This window comes from Centropristis striata, chromosome 3, assembly GCF_030273125.1.
Source record: "Centropristis striata isolate RG_2023a ecotype Rhode Island chromosome 3, C.striata_1.0, whole genome shotgun sequence".
Taxonomy (NCBI): domain Eukaryota; kingdom Metazoa; phylum Chordata; class Actinopteri; order Perciformes; family Serranidae; genus Centropristis; species Centropristis striata.
In genome coordinates, this window is record NC_081519.1 from 33,108,749 (window position 1) to 33,128,307 (window position 19,559).

Here is a 19,559-nt window from a genome sequence, read left to right on the forward strand (position 1 = left end):
ATTTTATTGCAATATTAATACTTTAAGTATATTTTGCTGATTAATACTTTTACCTGAGTGAGTTTTTGAGTGCAGGACTTGTAGTGGAGTGTTTTTACAGTGTTATTAATACTTCAGTAAGGGATCTGAATTCTTCCTCCTGCTCTCAGGTTGAAGTTTCCTCTAAACGACTTTGTTAAAGCGACACCTGTTGCTCACTAACAAACCTAATGATGATTGTAGTCGTTACAACAGAACAACCCCGGACCTGAAGACGTACTTTTCTGGAGGTGAAAGTGCGTTCTTCTCCTCCCCCTCTTCTGCTTCTTCTTCTTTCTTTTTTTTCTCCCATTCTGTGTTCACGGTGTGAAATGCCAGAGGGCCTGAGCTCCTGACACACTGACCTTTGACCTTTAAAGAGGGGAAGGTCTAATTTAGACGACTGCTGGCACCCTGGTGACTGAGCACACACACACACACACACACACACACACACAGAGCCAGTCAAGTGTGATCCCTGAACTGTGGTGTACTGGGTCAGTGGGATCCCCCTCAGATATGAACAGAACATTCAGTATGCAGACTCTCCTCTCGATACATGAAGCATTGTGTGAAGCAGGAGCCAGAAAAAACTCTATTTACCAGCTTCAGTTTGGAAACACAACCCAAATTACAAAAAATAGGGACATTGTGTAAAATGTAACTAAAACAGAATTTTCTAATTCCCTTTTTGACATATTCTAAACTGAAAACTATACAAAGACAATATATTGAATGTTTTACCTCATCAGCTTCATGATTTTTGTAAATATATCCTTATTCTGAATCTGATGCCTGCAACACATTTCAAAAAAAGTTGTGACAGAGGCAACAAAAGACTGGGAAAGTTGGCAAACACATAAAAAAAACACCTGTTTGGAAAATTCCACAGGTAAACAGATTAACTGGTTATAAAAGGGACATCCTCAGAAGTCTCAGCTGTTCATAAGAAAGGATGACTGACCACTTAAAAAATATAATCCAATAGTTAAACTCTCTGAACCCCACCGGCAGGTTCGAAAAGTATGTTTTCATTTTTAAAAAGCGCCCAAAAATCCACTATTAAAGAAAAAAACTGCAAAAACAGGCATTATCGTGTTAGACCTTGAACAGATCATCGGTTACAAAAAGTTTCCGTTATAAAAAGTAACCAAAACTTGTCTTAAAATGTTGATATTTCTTTCAGAATCTCTTTATTCTACATGTAATTAAAAAATAAAGTCCAGATCCTGTTAAAAAAGTTAAATCTGCTCCTCAGAGACACTGTGAAGACATGATGATTCTGTTGAGATGAACGGCCACGGGACAAATATTCACTGAAAATCTGTTTACACAGAGCAGAGAGGAGAGGACAGGAGAGGCTGTTTACATAGAGCAGAGAGGAGAGGACAGGAGAGGCTGTTTACACAGAGCAGAGAGGAGAGGACAGGAGAGGCTGTTTACACAGAGCAGAGAGGAGAGGACAGGAGAGGCTGTTTACACAGAGCAGAGAGGAGAGGACAGGAGAGGCTGGAAACATGATAAAACTTCAATCTTCAATTTCTTTTGCCAATATTCCTGACACAGGGAACTCGGAAAAGTGTTTTTATATAGATTCCATTTCATTCCAATTTCAAAACGAATAATTTATCAGAGAAAATAACTCATACAACCACACAAATAAATTCAAACTATCCCTTGAAGCCTATTGATCCAAACCTCAATGAAATAAGTCTTATTCATGAAAAACAAGACTTCAGTTAAATTCTGTTCACTTGATTCTGAAGCTTCGTCTTTGTTGTTGTTGTGATTTTACGGTCAGAGGAGAACGTGGAGCCATGTTGTTCAGTTCTGACCCAGTTGTGCTGTGAATGTTCTCTGTGTGCTGTGACTGTGTGACTGTGGTGTTATTGGCTTGTCCTCGTTAAAGAAAAGCCCCCCGCTGCTTTAAAGAGTCGCTCTGTGTTTCTCTCCCTCACGCTGCAGACTGAACTCACCAACACTTATTGAACAAGTAGCAAACATTATTCTGCTACAGTTTGGTTTCGTCATGCAGTCATTTCCTTTTTCTTGCACGACTGTTTCAGTTTTTATTTATTATTATTTATTCATGGGCCATTGGTCCAACATCCTGCAGAGGGCTTCGATTTTATGTGGTTCTTTGCAAATGAATATCATAGGATGGATGCTTCATCCTCCTCCTCCTTCTCTCCTCCTCTCTCCTCTTCCTCCTTCACTTCCTCCTCTCTCCTCCTCCTCCTCATCTCCTTCCTCCTCTCCCTCCTCTCTCCTCTTCCTCCTCCACTTCTTCCTTCTCCTCCTCTTCTTCCTCCTCTTCCTCTCCCTCCTCCTCTCCTTCCTCCTCCTTCTCTTCCTCCTCCATTGCTTCCTTCTCTTCCTCTCCCTCCTTCTCCTATTCTTCTTCCTCTCTTCTCCTCCTCCTCTTCTTCCTCCTCCTCCTCTTCCTCCTCCACTTCTTCCTTCTCCTCTCCTTCCTCCTCCCCCTCTACCTTCTCTCCCTACTCTCTCCTCTTCTTCCTCCACTTCTTCCTCCTCCTCCTCCTCCACTTCTCCCCTCTCCTCATCCTCTTCCTCCTCTTCCTCCTCTGTCCTCTCTCCTCCTCCTCCTCCTCCTCCTCCTCCACCTCTCTCGTGTCAACAGTCTTCATTATGAGGAGCATTCCTGCTCCGGGCCCCGGGGTTGTGGCTCCTCATGACGTCGTTGTTAATGTGACAGCTGCTATTGTTAGCGTAGCAGCACGGGGCCGCTGGCTGCGCTCAGGTTTCTGCTCCTTCACTCACCGTCCTGCTGTTCACCTGAACCTCCACTGAAATCTAATCACACAGATGAGTTTGCACAACATGTTTCTGTTTCAGTCTAATTGCCAACAAACAAGATCAGAGTAATTGCTCAAACTGAGGCAATAATTAATTCGATTTTAACCACATTTCCACAAATGTTAGAACTCCATATTTCTTTCTGTCATTTAAGTTTATTTTGTTGAGGTTGTAACATGTCAGGCTGCTCTTCACTTTGTCTCTATAAAAGTGAATTATTGGAAATATAATTAATTGTTCTGCTGCACACACAATCGTACCAACAGGTGCATTTAAAACCATGATTACAAACTATTCTGTCTTGACTGTAACTGTTTGTTTTGATTTGTTGTTACTTTACCCTCGGCATCATTAAAATGATGGCTTGCCCTCGATGATTTCTCGAAATTAAACAAAGTTAAAATGAAAATATACAGAAGGAATTAAAATTTGTTGCTATTTTGTGTAAGAATGGCACCGTTATAAATAATGTTAAATATTCTTTAATAAAGTAACTTCTGCAGTCATATCGGTGCATATTACACATAGAAAAGTTTTTATCCACATAATGAATTTTTCCCACAAAACTTTTGAACTTATGGAAAATATATACAATATTCTTTATCACACCAAAAATACAATCAAACTCTGCAATACTATCTTTTCCAACATTATTTTGATTTTCTTTATGCTTTTATCTCCTTATTTATCTTGTTATTTATTGAAATTTTGCTACTATCAGTTACTCGACTGCAACCGTACACACAAACACAATAAATCTGCTGTTGTTTGTGGCTGGCGGCTCTCTCGTCCCATCAGGAGGCTGGATCTCGGCTTCCCAGGCTGTCAGTTACTGGGATCAGCAAGGGATCCGGGTAGAGAAGCTCACGCAGACCAGAGCGTCACCATCCTGCACGCCAAGGTTGCTCAAAAGTCCTACGGCAACGAGAAAAGGTTTCATACACATCCAACAAACTCACACAGCTCAGCGGCACATTCAGTCCTTACATGAGGGAAGAAGTATTCAGACTATAATATCACCTTATAATAAACCTTATTTCAGTAAAAAAGTTTTACCAGCAACATACATTTCAAGGTTGTGCTCATTTGTACTCCTTTATATCCTGTTGGGAAGTTTAAATATTCTATTAGATTATCATGTGTGTGCGTGGCTGTCCTGTGAGAACCACATATCTCTAAAAAGTCTTGTCTTTAGTCCATAATCCTTCTATTTTCTATAGAAGTGTCTTCTGCACCCACAAAATTTTTTCTCACCTTTTTTGAGACAGTTGTACATCAAGTATACTTGTGTACACAATTGAAGTCTACAGTTAAAAACACAGCAGGGGAAATAAAGGTTGTAGTAAACACACAAAGAAACACAAAGTTAAATTACAGTTGTTATTTTAACAGATATTTGTTCAGATAGAGAGGAAGTTTTGTCACTTTGCCTGAAAAATTGGTAATAATGAGTCAAATGAATAAGCACATTACTCTTATTATATTATTGGTGGCTCTAAGATGTGAGGAGAGGAGGTGAGGATGTAGAAACTGGGGGATGGGAAAGGTCACTGCTTTTTACTGGACAGGAATAAGATGAAAAACTGAGGCTGTGCACAATGTGTTCCTCTCAGATGTGGTGGATAGCAAGTAAAACTGATGTTTGCAATGAAAATACTCAAGTTTGTACATTTGTAACAAAGTAGAGAACTTTAGCAAATGTACTTTGTTATACTCCCCCACTGGAGGAGCACAGATATACAGTATTAAGAGGCTTTTATGTCTGATCTTTAAAGTTAATCTAAACATTTCAACAATAAACAGCTTATGTTTACGTCTCATGTCTTATCACCTGCAGGTTCTTCTGCCCTCCTCCGTGTGTTTACATCAGTGGACATGGATGGAGAGTCATGCAGGACCATCTGAAAGGTAACCAAACAAACAAATACATCTAGAAGAAAACGTTGACTCACACCTTCCTCTTTCTCCTCCTTCATCCCTCCTTCATTTCTCTCTCCTCTCCTCCCTCCAGCAGCTGGTTACGGAGACTCTGTGTACCGGCTGTATGGTTACATGTGTCTGGACAGCTCCAGTCAGTGTCAGGCCGACTCCTTCAAACTGGTGTTCGATGAGCAACCCAACTCCAGGGTGAGAAGACTGTGTGTGTGTGTGTGTGTGTGTGTGTGTGTGTGTGTGTGTGTGTGTGTGTGTGTGTGTGTGTGTGTGTGTGTGTGTGTGCAGACCTGTCTCCGTCCGTCTGTCAGATTCCTTTAATGACAGCAATTTTCCTGAAGTTTAAACTGGCCTCTGTCAGGCTCAGTTAGCCCCGACATTCCTCTCCTGACATCAGGAGGAATCTGCTGGATCCATATCTATCCAGATCCTGACCTGTCACAACTTATCGTACATTATATGGCTATAACCTTTACATTAATATTTGCAGACCTCTATATCTGTGTATGGTGTGTTTTCAAAAGTGTCACATTACTTAAGAACGTCCCCAACATTTTAGCTGACACGATGCAGAATAAAGTGCAGTTTTTCTTCTGAACATTCTAAATGAAAAATGAAAAGTGTTTTTTCGCAGCGCCTAAAGTTAAATTAACAGAAAAAACACTGCTGAGACTTTTAGATATCTGTCATTCTCTGTGGCGCTCTCGTCTGCTGTCTGTTGGGTAATATTAGTGAAGGGAGGGGCCGAGGCTTCACACACACACTCACAGCTCCAGTGTGGAGTTGTTGGCCTATATATAACACTTAAAAAATGTTGGTATCGTTTTTTTCAGCATAAACTCACCTACAGTATATGACCTGATCAGTATTGTTTCACTTTGACTTATTGGATCAACATTTTGAACAGAAAAAACATAAAATCTGATTTTGAGTTTTTTTACTTTCAGAACATTTCCTGCTCAGTGAAGAATTTCAAATGTTTGTTACAAATCTAACGTCTCAGAGGTAAAATGAGGAGAACATCTAGATCTATATTTTATACTAAATATATTTGACCTTATCTCCAGTTTTACTTGTTCTATCATCATTAAACACACAAACCGGCCTCATGAAGTTTGAAGACAGAACTTTAGAGGGAAGCTGACGGCAGAAACATGCTGATGAAGGTTTTTGACGTTGTTGATGTGATCTGATCATCGTGATCAGCGACTCTAGAGGGTTAAAAAAAGACAATAATATTGTTTATCACAATTATTTCAAGGATAATTTATCATCCATCGGAATGAGCCGACCTCTGCTTCATCCTTCCACTGAGTTTGATGAAACCAGACCTGTATTTTATCTGTGATCCTGCTGACAAACAAACAAACAGCTAAAAACACATGTTCCTTGGTGGAAGTTATGATTTAATCTTTGATTGGTGTTGATTTAGAGTCGGACCACCGGCTGCAGAGGAAACGTCGGCCGACTGCAGCTTGCTGAGTCTGTTTGTCCAGACGAGACAATCGCCTCTTTTATTACAGAGCTGTTGACTCGACAAACAGTCAAGTCTGACACAAGAACTACGCTGCTGTAAACACACCGTGTGTGTTCACCGGCCTCCAACTGATTTACTGGGAGAGAGAGAGAGGACACGAGAAGCCGCTGAGAAATCACCAGGACGCTTATTGTTATAGAAAAAAAAAGGTTAAAAAAAAGTTTTTTTACAGAGGTGGAAGTACATTTACTCAAGTAGTGTACTTAAGGACACTTTTGAGGTACTTTACTTGATTATTATCGTTTATGTAACTTTCTACTTCTACTACTCCACGACATTTAGCTGACAGCTTTAGTTACTTTTCATGTTGAGATTAAACATAAAAACATGATGATTTTTTGATAGCTTAAACCTCATAACAGTATATTAAGCAGTTAAAATGGGCTCTACCTTGACATCAATAAAATGCTGCTTACATAAATGCATCAATAATAATAATCTAATAATATATTTGGAATATATTAAACAATCTGATTTGGGCCATTCTGCATAACAAGTTCTTTTTTGATGCTGATACTTTTGTACTTCAGTAAGTTTTGAATGCAGGGCTTTTACTGTAGTGGAGTAATTTCACAGTGTGGTATTAGTACTTTTACTGCAGTAAAGGATCTGAATACTTCTTACACCTCTGGCTATTTATCGGAATCACAAAATTTTTGTTACAAATAATTTGAACTCCTGAAGACTCGTCATCTTCTGAACAGACATATTAAACGTGTTTCATCTCCTTTCTGTGTTTGAATAAGTCTGAAGTTTTCCTCACACACATGTTTCCCTCTCTCCGTCTGTATCAGATGTTTGCTTCTGCCAAGTCGCTGTTCATCTCCGATCAGGACAAGAGGAAACATTTCTGCCTGCTGCTGCGACTCTTCCTGGGCAACAGACAGGAAGTGGGCTCGTTTCAGAGCCGGCTGATCAAAGTCATCTCCAAACCGTCGCAGAAGAGACAGTCCATGAAGAACGCAGACCGTGAGTCACGTCTTATACAGTTTGAACTTGACAGAACTTTGATATTTGATATTTAACCTCTTCCACTCCACCCTTCACTACATATTTGTATTTCTTTTTGTCATAGGGTTAGGGCCATTATGATTTTAGTATACGAGGATCATTCTTGTCCTCATTAATTTCTCATAAGTTGCTGCAGCAATTTTTTGTTTCAGTCATATTAAAATGTTTTTAAGACTTTAATGTCCTGGTGTTCAGTTTCTTCTTCTTCTTATAACTTTCTCTGGTCATTTCTAACATCCTCAAACCTCAGAGACTCTCAGGTTTTACTCACTGACTGACAGCTGGCTGTGATGGGTCATGGGTCACTGCAGCCCACAGGGTCACACACACACACACACACACCCACACGCACACACACACACACACACACACACACACACACACACACACACACAGCGAGGAGACATCAGCTGATCTGATATCTCAGCTGTCAGCTCAAAGTGACGTCTCTTTTTAGTTTGTCTATGTTTATTTTTTGTTAGTGAGGACATTTTGATTCCCTCTGGGTCAGAGCTTCAGAGGTTACGGTTCAGGTAAGAGTTATCTTTAGGGAAGTGTGATGTATTTTGTGTATTACTTGAAGCCTGACAAGATGGATTTGTGATCTTGTTATCTGCGATTCTCATGTTATCTCATGACATCGCCTTGAAGGTAACTCAATGATAGGCTGCCTTCCTAAATTGGCTCACAGTCATCAACACTTCCAGCCCCCCTGGGGGAAGGGTTAGGCTGGTGTGAGGCATTTAGGCATTTAGTTATGATGGTTAAGTTTAGGGTAAGTGGCTGGGGATAGCATTATGTAAATGGTGTCCTCACAAGTATAGAAAGACAAACAAATGAAGCATCAGCCAATAAAACTCACATTCCTACAAACAGAAAGGGACTTTAAGCCCGAGTCTGTTCTGTGTCTTTACAGTGTGTGTGTGTGTGTGTGTGTGTGTGTGTGTGTGTTTCAGTGTGTATCTCGTCCTGCTCCAGAGTAGCTTTGTTTAACCGGTTGCGCTCCCAGACGGTCAGCACTCGTTACCTCTCAGTGGACAGAGGAGCTTTCATCGCCAGCGCCCGACAGTGGACGGCCTTCACCATTACCCTGGGTAGGGGTGTGTGTGTGTGTGTGTGTGTGTATGTGTGTGTGTGTGTGTGTGTGTGTGTGTGTGTGTGTGTGTGTGTGTGTGTGCGTGTGAGAGTTCACTGTATGTTCTTCCCACATCGACTTTTTCCATCCTGTAAAGTCACGATGTGATCTTAAATAACCAAACTGATCAGGAAAACGAACAGTTGAGCAAACTGTTTTTTGTTTATTTGAGCTCCACTTATACTGCAGTCTTTTAATTGACACAAACAGTGTTGAACACGGGTCAGACAAAGAGCCCTTAAACTCCCAATAGAAAAGATCCTTCAAAACTGTTTGGGCCGAAAACGCATTATGTTTCTATGAATGAAAAAATAAAATAAAAAATCACAGGATTTCTTTTCCAGCAACCCTGGTTATTGGTGTGAAAGAGGTAACAGTGATGTCAGGTAGATTTGCTCAGCCCTACAAGATATCAAATCACTGTAGACAAGACAAGTATATAACTCTCTTTAGGCCTGTTTATTAAAATCCTGCATTATAAACCCTGTGACGGACTGAAGATCTGTTCAGTGTGTACCTCACCTCAGCTCACCTCTAGGAAACACTGCAGCTCCTGAAACAAGAGAAGCTGCCAACAGCATTAATGGACGGGTGTATGAAGACGAGACAATTTCAGACACGTCTGAGTGTTTTTTTCTGCATTCCTTCAGTCAGAGTCACGGCAAACCACATCTAAAAACATGCTCATTCTTCATATACCTGATATGTATACATCTGTGCAGTGAGCAGCAGGAGCTCAGAGCCAAAGACACTGAAATAGAGATGAACAGAGGTATCAAACCTGTGACGCTGCAGTCACAGTACGGTCAGTGTGTGAGCGGTTCGTCCCTCACACACGTCTGGAAACTCCGAAGATCTGTGGGGTTATTTATTTAACACAGACCTCCCAGCACCAAAACATAAACCTCAGTCATTCATCCATCTACACGCACACACACACACACACACACACACACACACTCTCACACACACGCTTGTCTTTGTTCATCTGTTGGTATGAAAGTAGGAAAAAGTTTTTACGGGAAACATTTAATAAGACTGTAATGATTCTGAATGCATGTATGAATATTCATGTGTGTCTGTGTGCGTGTGTGTGTGTGTGTGTGTGTGTGCAGTGGAGGAGCAGCGTGCAGACGAAGGGGACTTTGTTCTGAGCGAAGGCTTCATCTGTTACGGCCGTGTGGTGCAGTTAGTGTGCACCGAGTCTGGAGTCGCACTGCCACCTCTGGTAACACACACACACACACACACACAAACACACACACACACACACACACATTGAAACACACAGCCTTGTTGACTATACTTGAGCACAAAAAAGGCTATTTTCATTCCAGCTCATAAATTCAGCCGCTATATTAATAATCTGTGATTTTTTCCCCCTTTAGTCTCTAAAATGCAACATTGTTTGGGCTCTAGTACATAGTCCAGAGTCTTCTAGTCTCTCAGGTATTTACTCCTGATGTCTTCCAAACAACAGTTTCAGAAAATATGAACTGAATGTGTGTTTCATTACATTCTTTATTGTTACATTTATGTGCAAAACATGTGATGAAGCGCTGAGATAGAATAACTCAGAAAAGGTCAGCAGAGATAAAATGTCCTCATAGCAGCTCAAAGTTTAAAGATTAAATATCCTTTGTAGCTCAGCTCAGGAAATGAAAACAAAGACAATGAGGAGTTTAGAAAAGCCTCCTGATTTACTGAAAGTATGTGATTAAACCCTGTAACTCTCTACTGAAGTGCCACCTCCAGGGTACAGTGGAAAACATCTTCACCACCATCACCAGAGGTACTTCAGTATCTGGTCATAAATGTTCCAAAACACATCAGAAGAACAGACAGACAGATCCTCCAGGCTGCTGAAGATTATTTGTTTATTCATTTTAATTGTGTGCATCACTCTTAAGGTTTCTTGTTTGTGTTTTGGGTATTTGCAGCGCTGTCGTCGAAATGATTAAATGTTTCCTTGGCACCGTACAGGGACAACTGAGGTTTTCATCCTTTTTGAAGAGAAATCCTGTGATTTTTTTACATTATTTTTTCATTCATAGAAACATAAGGCGTTTTCGGCCCAAACAGTTTTGAAGGATCTATTCTATTGGGAGTTTAAGGGCTCTTTGTCTGTTTGCTCTCTCAAAGTAGTTATATAAGTTGGGAGTTCGTAAATTTTAAGTTACGAGTCAAAAAAAAAGTGTTTCCCCATCAGTAATGCCTGGACATCACTGTCGTTCCATTTGTCCCTTTATTTCTTCCTTTTTATTTGTTACGAGCTGCAGTTTGTGGTGTTTTCTGTGTACACGACTGACAGATTTTCTTAAAATTATGGTTGCAAGTTCTGCATCAGCTGTGTTCGCACAGTCAACATGCACTTACATCTCTGGATGAAACGTCAGAGCGAAAGAGAGCAACGTTTCATATTCTGAAGACATATTCTGGATTTCTGCCGTTTTATCGGCTTATAATAACTCTGCAACCCTGTTGGTAGAACATCTCACCACATGGCAGCTTTTAGACAGTTTTCTGTTTAATGCTAACAGACAGAATTGAAGAGGAGGCTCCTTCATTCAATACAATGTCAACAGGGAGAGATGATTGTTTGGGGGCGTGGCTTAAATGCACTCTGTCACTATGCGTACCTACTCTGAAACAGGAGATAAAAAGTTCCTCAAAATGAGGTTCTGGGAATTCTGATCGCTCCTCGTTCTTGCTGTGCAGACACAATAAAAAAGAGAGTTCTGAAAAAGTTCCTACGTTGCAGAAACGCCTCCCTGTGTCTGTCGTGCAGCACTGATGGAGGCTGGTTGATCTTTCTTCATAAAATAATAAAAACATTTATAACTGCATGTTTAACCACAGGAGAGTGAAAAAAGATGCCTGTCCTGTCTGATTATTCAGTGTTTCAGCCACAGAGTTAAACTATAATCACCACTCAGACAGATGTGAGTGTGTGCAGGTGTTACATAACCTGCTAATCCCAGAAACTCTGTTATTGTTGAGCTGGACCTCCACTTTAGGTTAAACTTAGACAAACCTCTCAGCAGAGTCCTTCACATTTCGCTGAGCAGACAGTTTCTCCTCAGCTGCAGCCGGGTGGTGAAGGTATATCTGCACCTCTATATGTTTTCATAGTGGAGACCTTTTACTTCACGGTTTGTTTGAAGACGGAGAAATTCTTCCTGCTGGATCCTGTTTTTTTGCGTGACGAGCAGCTCGACTCTCCGTGAGCTCGGCTGTGGTCGACGTTTAGGAGCTGAGACCGAAACGTTGAGCTGCATCAGCAGACGTGAGAGACTTAAATATAAGAGTGTTGATGCTCTGTGTGGGGCAGTGAGGGTGTGTGTGTGTTAGAGCTCAAGGTCTGCAGATACCAGGAGTAGCTCATGTGGAGTCAGCTGGTTTTTGTAGATACACACCTTTTTAAAATCAGTTTGAGAGCTTTGTCAGCTTCCTGTCTGCACCTGAGTCAAGTTTAATTTAAAGCTTTTGCCTTCTTCACGCTGTACATTTACAATAGTTGACTATAACCAAGTACATTTACTCAAGTACTGTACTTAGGGACACTTTTGAGGTATCTTCACTTGATTATTTCCATTTATATAACTTTATACTTCCACTCCAGTATATTTCAGAGGCACATATTCTACATTTAGCTAACAGCTTCAGATTTAACATAAAAACATGATCAATTAAAAATGTTTTTATTTTTTGCACATATAAATTTCCCCTCATATATTTGTACCGACAAAGAAAATATATGAGTCAAGCACTATTCAGAATTACTGAATTTAGACAGGTGCAAACAGAGCAGGTATACAGAGGCTCGGCACATTTAGAGAAGCTTTTCACTTGTTGTACCGTACATGCTTTAAGAAAGACATGCTTGTTTTTGTTATTTTGTCTCACTTGTTGTTAAAATAAACTTAAATACACACTAAAAGTCCTGTGAGTAAAGATCCAAGTCTGTAAGGGAACAAACTGTTTTTTTCTCCCATTACATGATTAAACATTCATGAAAAATATCATAAAATATCATCTGGATTCTTCAGAAGAAATTATATTTGTCCCATAAACATTTCTTAGATTCTTGCTGACTTTAGCTTTCCCCTCGTCTCTTCTGTGTCTCCAGGTGATCCGTAAGGTCAACAAGCAGCACGCCATCTTAGATGTGGACGAGCCGGTTTCTCAGCTCCACAAGTGTGCCTTCCAGTTCAGAGACAATCCACTCGCCTTCCTGTGTCTATCCAACGACTCCATCATACAGTACCAGGTCAGACGCCTCCCTCCCTGTTCCCTCTCTTCTTCTTCTTCTCCTCCTCTTCTAATGTCTCCTCCGTCGTCTCCGTCCCTCCAGGCGCCGTCCAGCAGCAGAGACCCCAGCAGGGTGGTGCTGAACGACGGGTCCTGCTGGACCATCATTGGGGTGGAAGCAGTGGAGTTCACCTTCAATCAGGGTCCCGCCTGCATCCAGACACCTGTCACTCCTTTTCCTGTCATCACGGGGTTAGAGGTGAGTCACAGCAGCAGACCGGCAGAGAAGAGCTTCACACAGAAAAAGCACAGCTGATGCAGTGAATTAGAAGTCCACATCAAAACTCAGATCCTGATCCTTTCAATCCATAAGAACTCAGAGGATTAATTGTCTTCCACAGAAAGTTACAAAACAAAAACAAGTTTTAAAGTTGTATGTTTAAGGAGTACACAGGAAGAAAACAGCTTTTATTTATGGGTCATTGAGGCTGTAGTGAAAACAGAAAGCTCACAGCGACACTGAGGAAAAGTTATAATAGATATCCTTAATAACTTCAGAAGGTAAACTACAGGATTTATTTGTACAGCACTTTTTTCACAAGGTTACAAAGTGCTTTACATAAAAAACAGATAAAAAAAAAAGTACAAACAACAGCGGGATCATACAAACATTAAACACTGGGGAATTATAGCAGACAAAACAGGAATTTTTTGCTTGAGCAATAATAGAGTGTGTGTGTGTGTGTGTGTGTGTGTTTCTGCAGGTGAATGGTGGAGGTCATGTTGCCATGTTGGAGATCCACGGAGAAAACTTCAGCCCTCATCTCAAAGTCTGGTTTGGAAACAGTGAAGCTGAGACCATGTTCAAGTGAGTGAACAGCAGCAGTGAGAGGAGATTTACTAAAGTCAGCAGACAGTTAAAGTGAGTACAGGTGAGACGGAGAGAAGAGGTAAGAAAGAAGTGACAGTACAGGTCTTTTTAGACTGCAGGAACTTTCCCACGGACGAGGCAAAGTTCTGTGTAGCACCAGGGGTTAAAGTACTTTCTGGGACCATTTTACCCCCCAAAGCTACCTGGTCAGTGGGTAGAACTTTGTGAAAGTACAGGACCTTTCAGGGTGAAGGTGTGACTGTAGTGAACACACAAAGCACGGCAGCTTCATCTTGTGTACTGTTCCACAAAGGAATTACTCTAGTATTGATTAAGGACCCTTTTAGTACAAGGAGAGAATATTTGTCTTTGTTCTCTAACAAATAAAGGTAAAGTTTCTGCCGACTTTCTGTCTCATTTAAAAAAAAGAAAATGATAGATAGAGAGAAAAAGTATGATCAAGAAATGTTATTTTCTATTTTATTGTGGTTACGTTCCAAATATCTGCACTTCATTGATTCAATCCAACGTGCATTATTCTCTACAATGCAGCAGCAGCAGCAAGAAAAAAACCAAGCAGCAAAAAGTAGGAAAAAGTATAAACACAGGTCTATAAACAGGCGTACAGTACAATATTACCTGCAGACGCTGGTAACAAGAGATGTCATTATATGTTTATTGGCTGGCTGCTCTGCTGTCTGTCGTCTTTATTAGCTGCTGGAGAGTCGGAGGAACACACAAATACCTGTCGGACAATTTTACACGTCCTGCTCCAGATCTGAAAGAAAGAATGCTGCTTCAGGATAAAAAATGCACGATTTTTATCAGTTACGCTTCAGGACTTCCTGTGTTGGAGGGTTTCTGCTCTAACAATCACTTTGGGAGGCCCTCTTGTTTAATTTATGGCTGTTTCGTGCCGTCAGATCTCATGCAGCTTCACCTCAGAGACTCCAGGTGTAGAGCCGAACGGCACAAAGAGCAAATTAAAGTTTCAGTCAGCTCTGTGAAGCCGGCTGCTCATAAAAGTTTGTTTTATGGCAGATTGAGTGGCACTTCCACACCAAATATTACATAACAAAACAGGTTCAACCCAAATTATATTTCATCTGACCTACTTATTGAAAGCAGTTATTTTCTGTTTGTTGTGGAATTTATGAGGATTTATGTCTGTCGTCCTGAAAACTCAAGTATGTTCAAGGAAAATATGTCTGACTGTCAGTTAGAGACGTTTCTCTAATAACTGTTCTAAAACTTATTGAAATGTGTTAATTTTTTGATTTTCAAGAGCATGACTTTACACAGAAATCTAAAAGCAGCAGCCATTTAAATAACAAAAGTATTTTTTTTAAAAAGATGACACTGTGTAGAAAACATTGCCAGTTAATTTCAGTAAAAATCCAGGCAAAAAAACTACATGTTATATATGATTTTGTGAAACAGATTCAAAGTAAAATGTAATATCTTTAAGTAAAGGTGCACTAAGCAGCCAAACTCTAATCTAAATATGCAACAAACAGATATTTTTACTAAAAGACAGATGGATAAACTCCTCTGCTCCATAATAAATCATAATAACAGCGGCCACTAGAGGTCGCTGCCACAATAATTAACATAAATATGGGCTGTAATCATAGACAAAGTAAAAACAGTGGATGTGATCATGTTGACGTCATCTATCGGTTTGTGCAGTCTGCTTTTACAGCCTCGAATTTGGCATTTTGGCCGTCACCATCTTGGTTTTTTGCAACCAATGCATGCAAGGAACAGAGTGGGAGCTGTAATGATGCGTCTTCATCAGCTAACATAAGTGCTAGCTTGGTAAGAAATCGTTCCAACAATGAACATTAAACTCCTCAGAGGGTCTTTTAGTCCAACACCCAACACTGGACAAGACTTTTATAAGAGACCAAAATGTTCCAGTTAACTCTGAGGAAGTGAAAACAGGGTCAAAGGTCAAACACACAGTCCACTGACAGTGGACTCGGCCCTAAACCCTCCCTGCTTAAGCATCTGTTTTACTTGAGACCATAAACTCATGATGAGAATGTTTACGGAGTCTTTTTTTGTCACACAGTCTTCTTGCAGCCAGTGTAGTCGCCCCCTGCTGGTCGTTAGAAAGAATGCAGTCGTCTTCACTGTTCAAGCTTCAGAGGTTGATCTCTGGTCGCAGCTGCTTGTACAAACAAGTTGTTTTGTTGGGAGGACAGTCTCCTTCATCATCCGTTAATGAGCTGATTCTTTTCTTGATCAGTTGATTAATCTGTTGGTCTTTAAAGTATTGTGAAATAGTGATAAATGTATTTCCCAGTTTCCAGAGTCCAAGGTGATCTTTAAATGTTTTTATTTGTCCGACCAATCGTACAAATAAACCAAAACCGTTTTCAATACTTAATTAATTGAGTTTTTACATATATATTTTTTTTCTCAGCTGTTCGACTAATAGATTAACTGACTAATTGTTTCAGAATCTTTATTCAGTTATATATATCAGTTTCAGAGTTTTTTTGTGGATTTGTTCGGTGAAAGAGTCTCCTTTTCTGGGACTGAATCCTGGACCCCCTCTGAAGAAAAGAAGGCAGTTTTCCCAACAAGTTTGACTAAAAAAATCCTCGACAGTCCTGACATTAAATTTACTGAACGTTCCAGCTGAACTTATACCTGTATTCATGCGTTTGGAGAGTCTGAGCCAAGCCTGGACCTGAGGGGCATAAAGGGGCTTATGTTATATTCAAACATCAGCAGGAGGAGCTGGGCTCAGCTTTTGGGGAACAATCCTCTCTCTAACTCTTGTGCGGGAGTCTGGGAGCTACAGAAGAAACTTCAGCAGAAACTTGACATTCAGGCGTCGCCTCGCAGGGTCTCATGTGACGCATCCCGAAAGAAAACAAGCTGTCTGACGTCAGAGTCCACCTCAGACCCCACACCTGAAAGTGCTGAGGCATCGTAAGTCAGGGTCTCTGGCTGCGAGCGGCTCGCCACCAGCTTCTGCAAATATTCCCCCCATCAGCAGAGGCTCGGCGGCGACCAGGAGAGCCGTATTTATATAACTCCGTCACCCACAATGTGCTGTTTGTACGAGAAGCTGCAGCCAATTAGGAACAGGATCCCCCGCCGCCATTCAGCCCGAGGTGTCCAGTACACCCCAATCAAACGCCTTCTTTATAAAAGGGCATTCAAGATTTCTGCAGCTCCACAGAGTTTCATATCAACCACAGAATGATGTTTAGTCTGTCACATAATCATGTGATTATCTACTTCCAGAGTTTATTTTCAGTATTTTCACTATTGTTGTTGTTGCTCATTGAAACCGACTCCTGCAAAGATTGTTAAAAATAATCATGAACACTGTTTTTATGTTTTTCTCTGTGAGAGGAGATGTGCTTACAGCTGCATTTGAGAGTTTTTTTAATTATAATTTATGTATAAATGTATCTTTTAAGTTGTCCTTGGCTAAGAATTATGTTTGATTTAGAGCATTTAAATCATTTTTGATTTCTCCTCAGTCATTAAGATTTTTCTGGTTTCTCATTTTTAATTAAAAGAGTGCAAATAGCTGTTTATTCACACACAGGCTTTGTTTTAAGCCATTATTTTTAGCTCTGGTTTGGTTTCCACCAACTCATGAGAAAAAATATCTGTCAGTTTATCTGGAATGCTCCACTATGGTCACCAGCTGGCCTCTAACTTTGCCTGGCTGCTGTTTTTCTGTGAGCATCAGCATTTTGTCCCTTAAAATGAAACCAAAACGATTAAAAAAAAAAAAAAACAATGAGCTAAAAGACACAAAGATGCACTCTGTTGGTTTGTCAGAATTAGAAACTTTCACCTTTCACGTACAGGCAGTCATGTGATCCATTGTCTTTATAGAATGTTTGAGAATCGCAGCTTTTAATCGCACTGTATTAACTTGATTTTAAACATTAAAATTCAATCATTCTCCTCGGCTGATAAATTATTGTAGTTAGTGTCATTATGGGGCTGTTTTGTCAGTTTTTTACTCATTTTCATCCTGCCTGTATATACATTTAAAAAATGTTCACCGTGCCATGTTGGTGTCATTGTTTTCAGCACAACCTCACCTATATGACCTGAACACTATTTTTTACTTTGATTTACTGGATCGACATTTTGAACCCAAAAAAACCCATAAAAATCACATTAAAAAACGAATGCTGTTTTTTTAACTTTCAGAACATCATGCTCTGAAGAATTTGTTGGTTACACATCTAACATCTAAGAGGTAAAATCAGGTTCTAGTTCCTTATTTTCATACTAAATGTATTTGACCTTATCTCTGGTTTTACTTGGCTGATCATCATCAAACACAAACTGGCCTCATGGAGTCTGAATGCAGAACTTTACAGGTTTTTACAGTGGGACGTTGTGAAGAAGTCATGTGATCTGATCACGCCGCAGTGATCTGTGACTCCACAGGGTTTAAAGTAGAAGCTGACAGTTAAATCCTAACAGCCAGTGAGTGTTTAAGGGAACAATAGAAGATCATTTAACAATGACCAGTTTAACCTTCATTTTGTCAGTTGAGATGAAAGAAGTTTTCCACGTTTTATTTGATCGTCTTGTTTCTTCCTCTCAGGTCTCCCAAGTCTCTGCTCTGCGTCGTCCCTGACATCTCCGTCTTCAGTGACGGCTGGTGCTGTCTGCGGCGCGTCATCACCGTCCCGCTGTCTCTGATCCGACTGGACGGCCTAATCTACCGCACCACCTTCAGCTTCACCTACACCCCCGAGCTCCAGCCGCCGCCCGCCGTCAGAGGAGCGGCAGGAGGCGGGAGGAGAGAGGGCGGGACGGAGGGAGGCGAGCAGGACGACGTCCTGCTAGAGACCATCCATCAGGAGTTCACCAGAGCAAACTTCCACCTCTTCATGCAGAGTTAGAGCTCCTGCTGACGGAGGTGGAGCCTCTGGTCTCATCAGGAGGACATCACAGCAGGAACTCATGTTCTGGTTTTGGATCAGTGCTGGTCCACGTCAGTGAACTAAAATACTCCCTCTTTGTCCTCTTTAGCTTCTTGTTTTCAAGTTAATTGGACCAGAATTTCACATTTATATGAGAGAGATTCAACAAGATAATTACGACAATGTCATGCAAAAAAATACGTATTTGTCCAACATAGTGAAGAAGGCCATATATATCAAAATAAAAGTGGCTGTGCACCACAATAAAACACTAAGACAGCAGTAACTATTTACTAAGTGAAGGAATGGTGTCACTGATCAGTTTCTCTGTTCATTATTGACAACAAACAACAAATAATTGTTGTGGTAGGCTGCTTGCCTGTCAGTGTCTCTGTCCCATCCGTTGCTGGTTTTAGTGCTGTTACCTGCTCGCTGCCTCAGCCGCCGCCATAATGAGAGCCGTATGCAGGCAGTCGACCAGCTCTGAATTCTGTTCACAGCCGCTTTAACTCTAGTTCATGACAGCTCCTCCAAAAAGTTTTTGTTTTATTACAGAATCTCAAATTAATAAGACAAATATAAGCAAAATATAAAGTGTATGCCAATGTTTTTTATATGTTTTGTGGTATTTTTGAGTTTTCCACAACGTCACTCTGCAGACACTCAGTGTTCATGTGGACATGAATCATTGGATTCATTATTAGAGGATATCAACACAATTTGAAAGTGTGAAACAGATTTAAATAAAAGCCTCAAGAACTTGAGGAAATCAACCCAGAACTTCAGAACTTTTTACAGAGTTGTTTTTACAGAGACTGTTGGGTGCACTTGTGGTTTCTGACTGTTTTTCACCAGCAGAGATTCTGCTGCAGAGTAAATCAACTTCCTCTCTGAAGAGCCGTTGAGCTGGACACGGACTCCTCACCACGCCCGACCTTTGACCTCTGAGACAGCAGGCAAGTCAAAGAAACTTTCGCTCCAGAGAGTAGTCAATCAAGTACTGCACTTAAATACACATATAACACACACATACACACACATCCCCCCTTTTTGTGCGTGTGAGATATCTCT

General features: G+C 40.7%; 1 protein-coding gene across 2 annotated transcripts in view; it reads left to right on the forward strand.

Annotated features, from left to right (window-relative positions):
* The window catches only part of rbpjl (recombination signal binding protein for immunoglobulin kappa J region-like), a 28,898-nt gene extending 9,638 nt beyond the window's left edge, over positions 1-19,260 (forward strand). Inside the window, exons 4-13 of one of the 2 annotated variants that reach the window (XM_059329457.1) lie at positions 3,634-3,768; positions 4,673-4,743; positions 4,847-4,962; positions 7,099-7,273; positions 8,272-8,409; positions 9,566-9,678; positions 12,580-12,720; positions 12,805-12,960; positions 13,466-13,569; positions 18,167-19,260. In XM_059329457.1, coding sequence (XP_059185440.1) covers positions 3,634-3,768; positions 4,673-4,743; positions 4,847-4,962; positions 7,099-7,273; positions 8,272-8,409; positions 9,566-9,678; positions 12,580-12,720; positions 12,805-12,960; positions 13,466-13,569; positions 18,167-18,467 — 1,450 coding nt within the window. In that variant the 3' untranslated portion in view covers positions 18,468-19,260. The remainder of the gene's footprint in view (positions 1-3,633; positions 3,769-4,672; positions 4,744-4,846; positions 4,963-7,098; positions 7,274-8,271; positions 8,410-9,565; positions 9,679-12,579; positions 12,721-12,804; positions 12,961-13,465; positions 13,570-18,166) is intronic. The other variant, XM_059329459.1, reaches the window with a different exon arrangement.
* Positions 19,261-19,559: the final 299 nt, after the last annotated feature.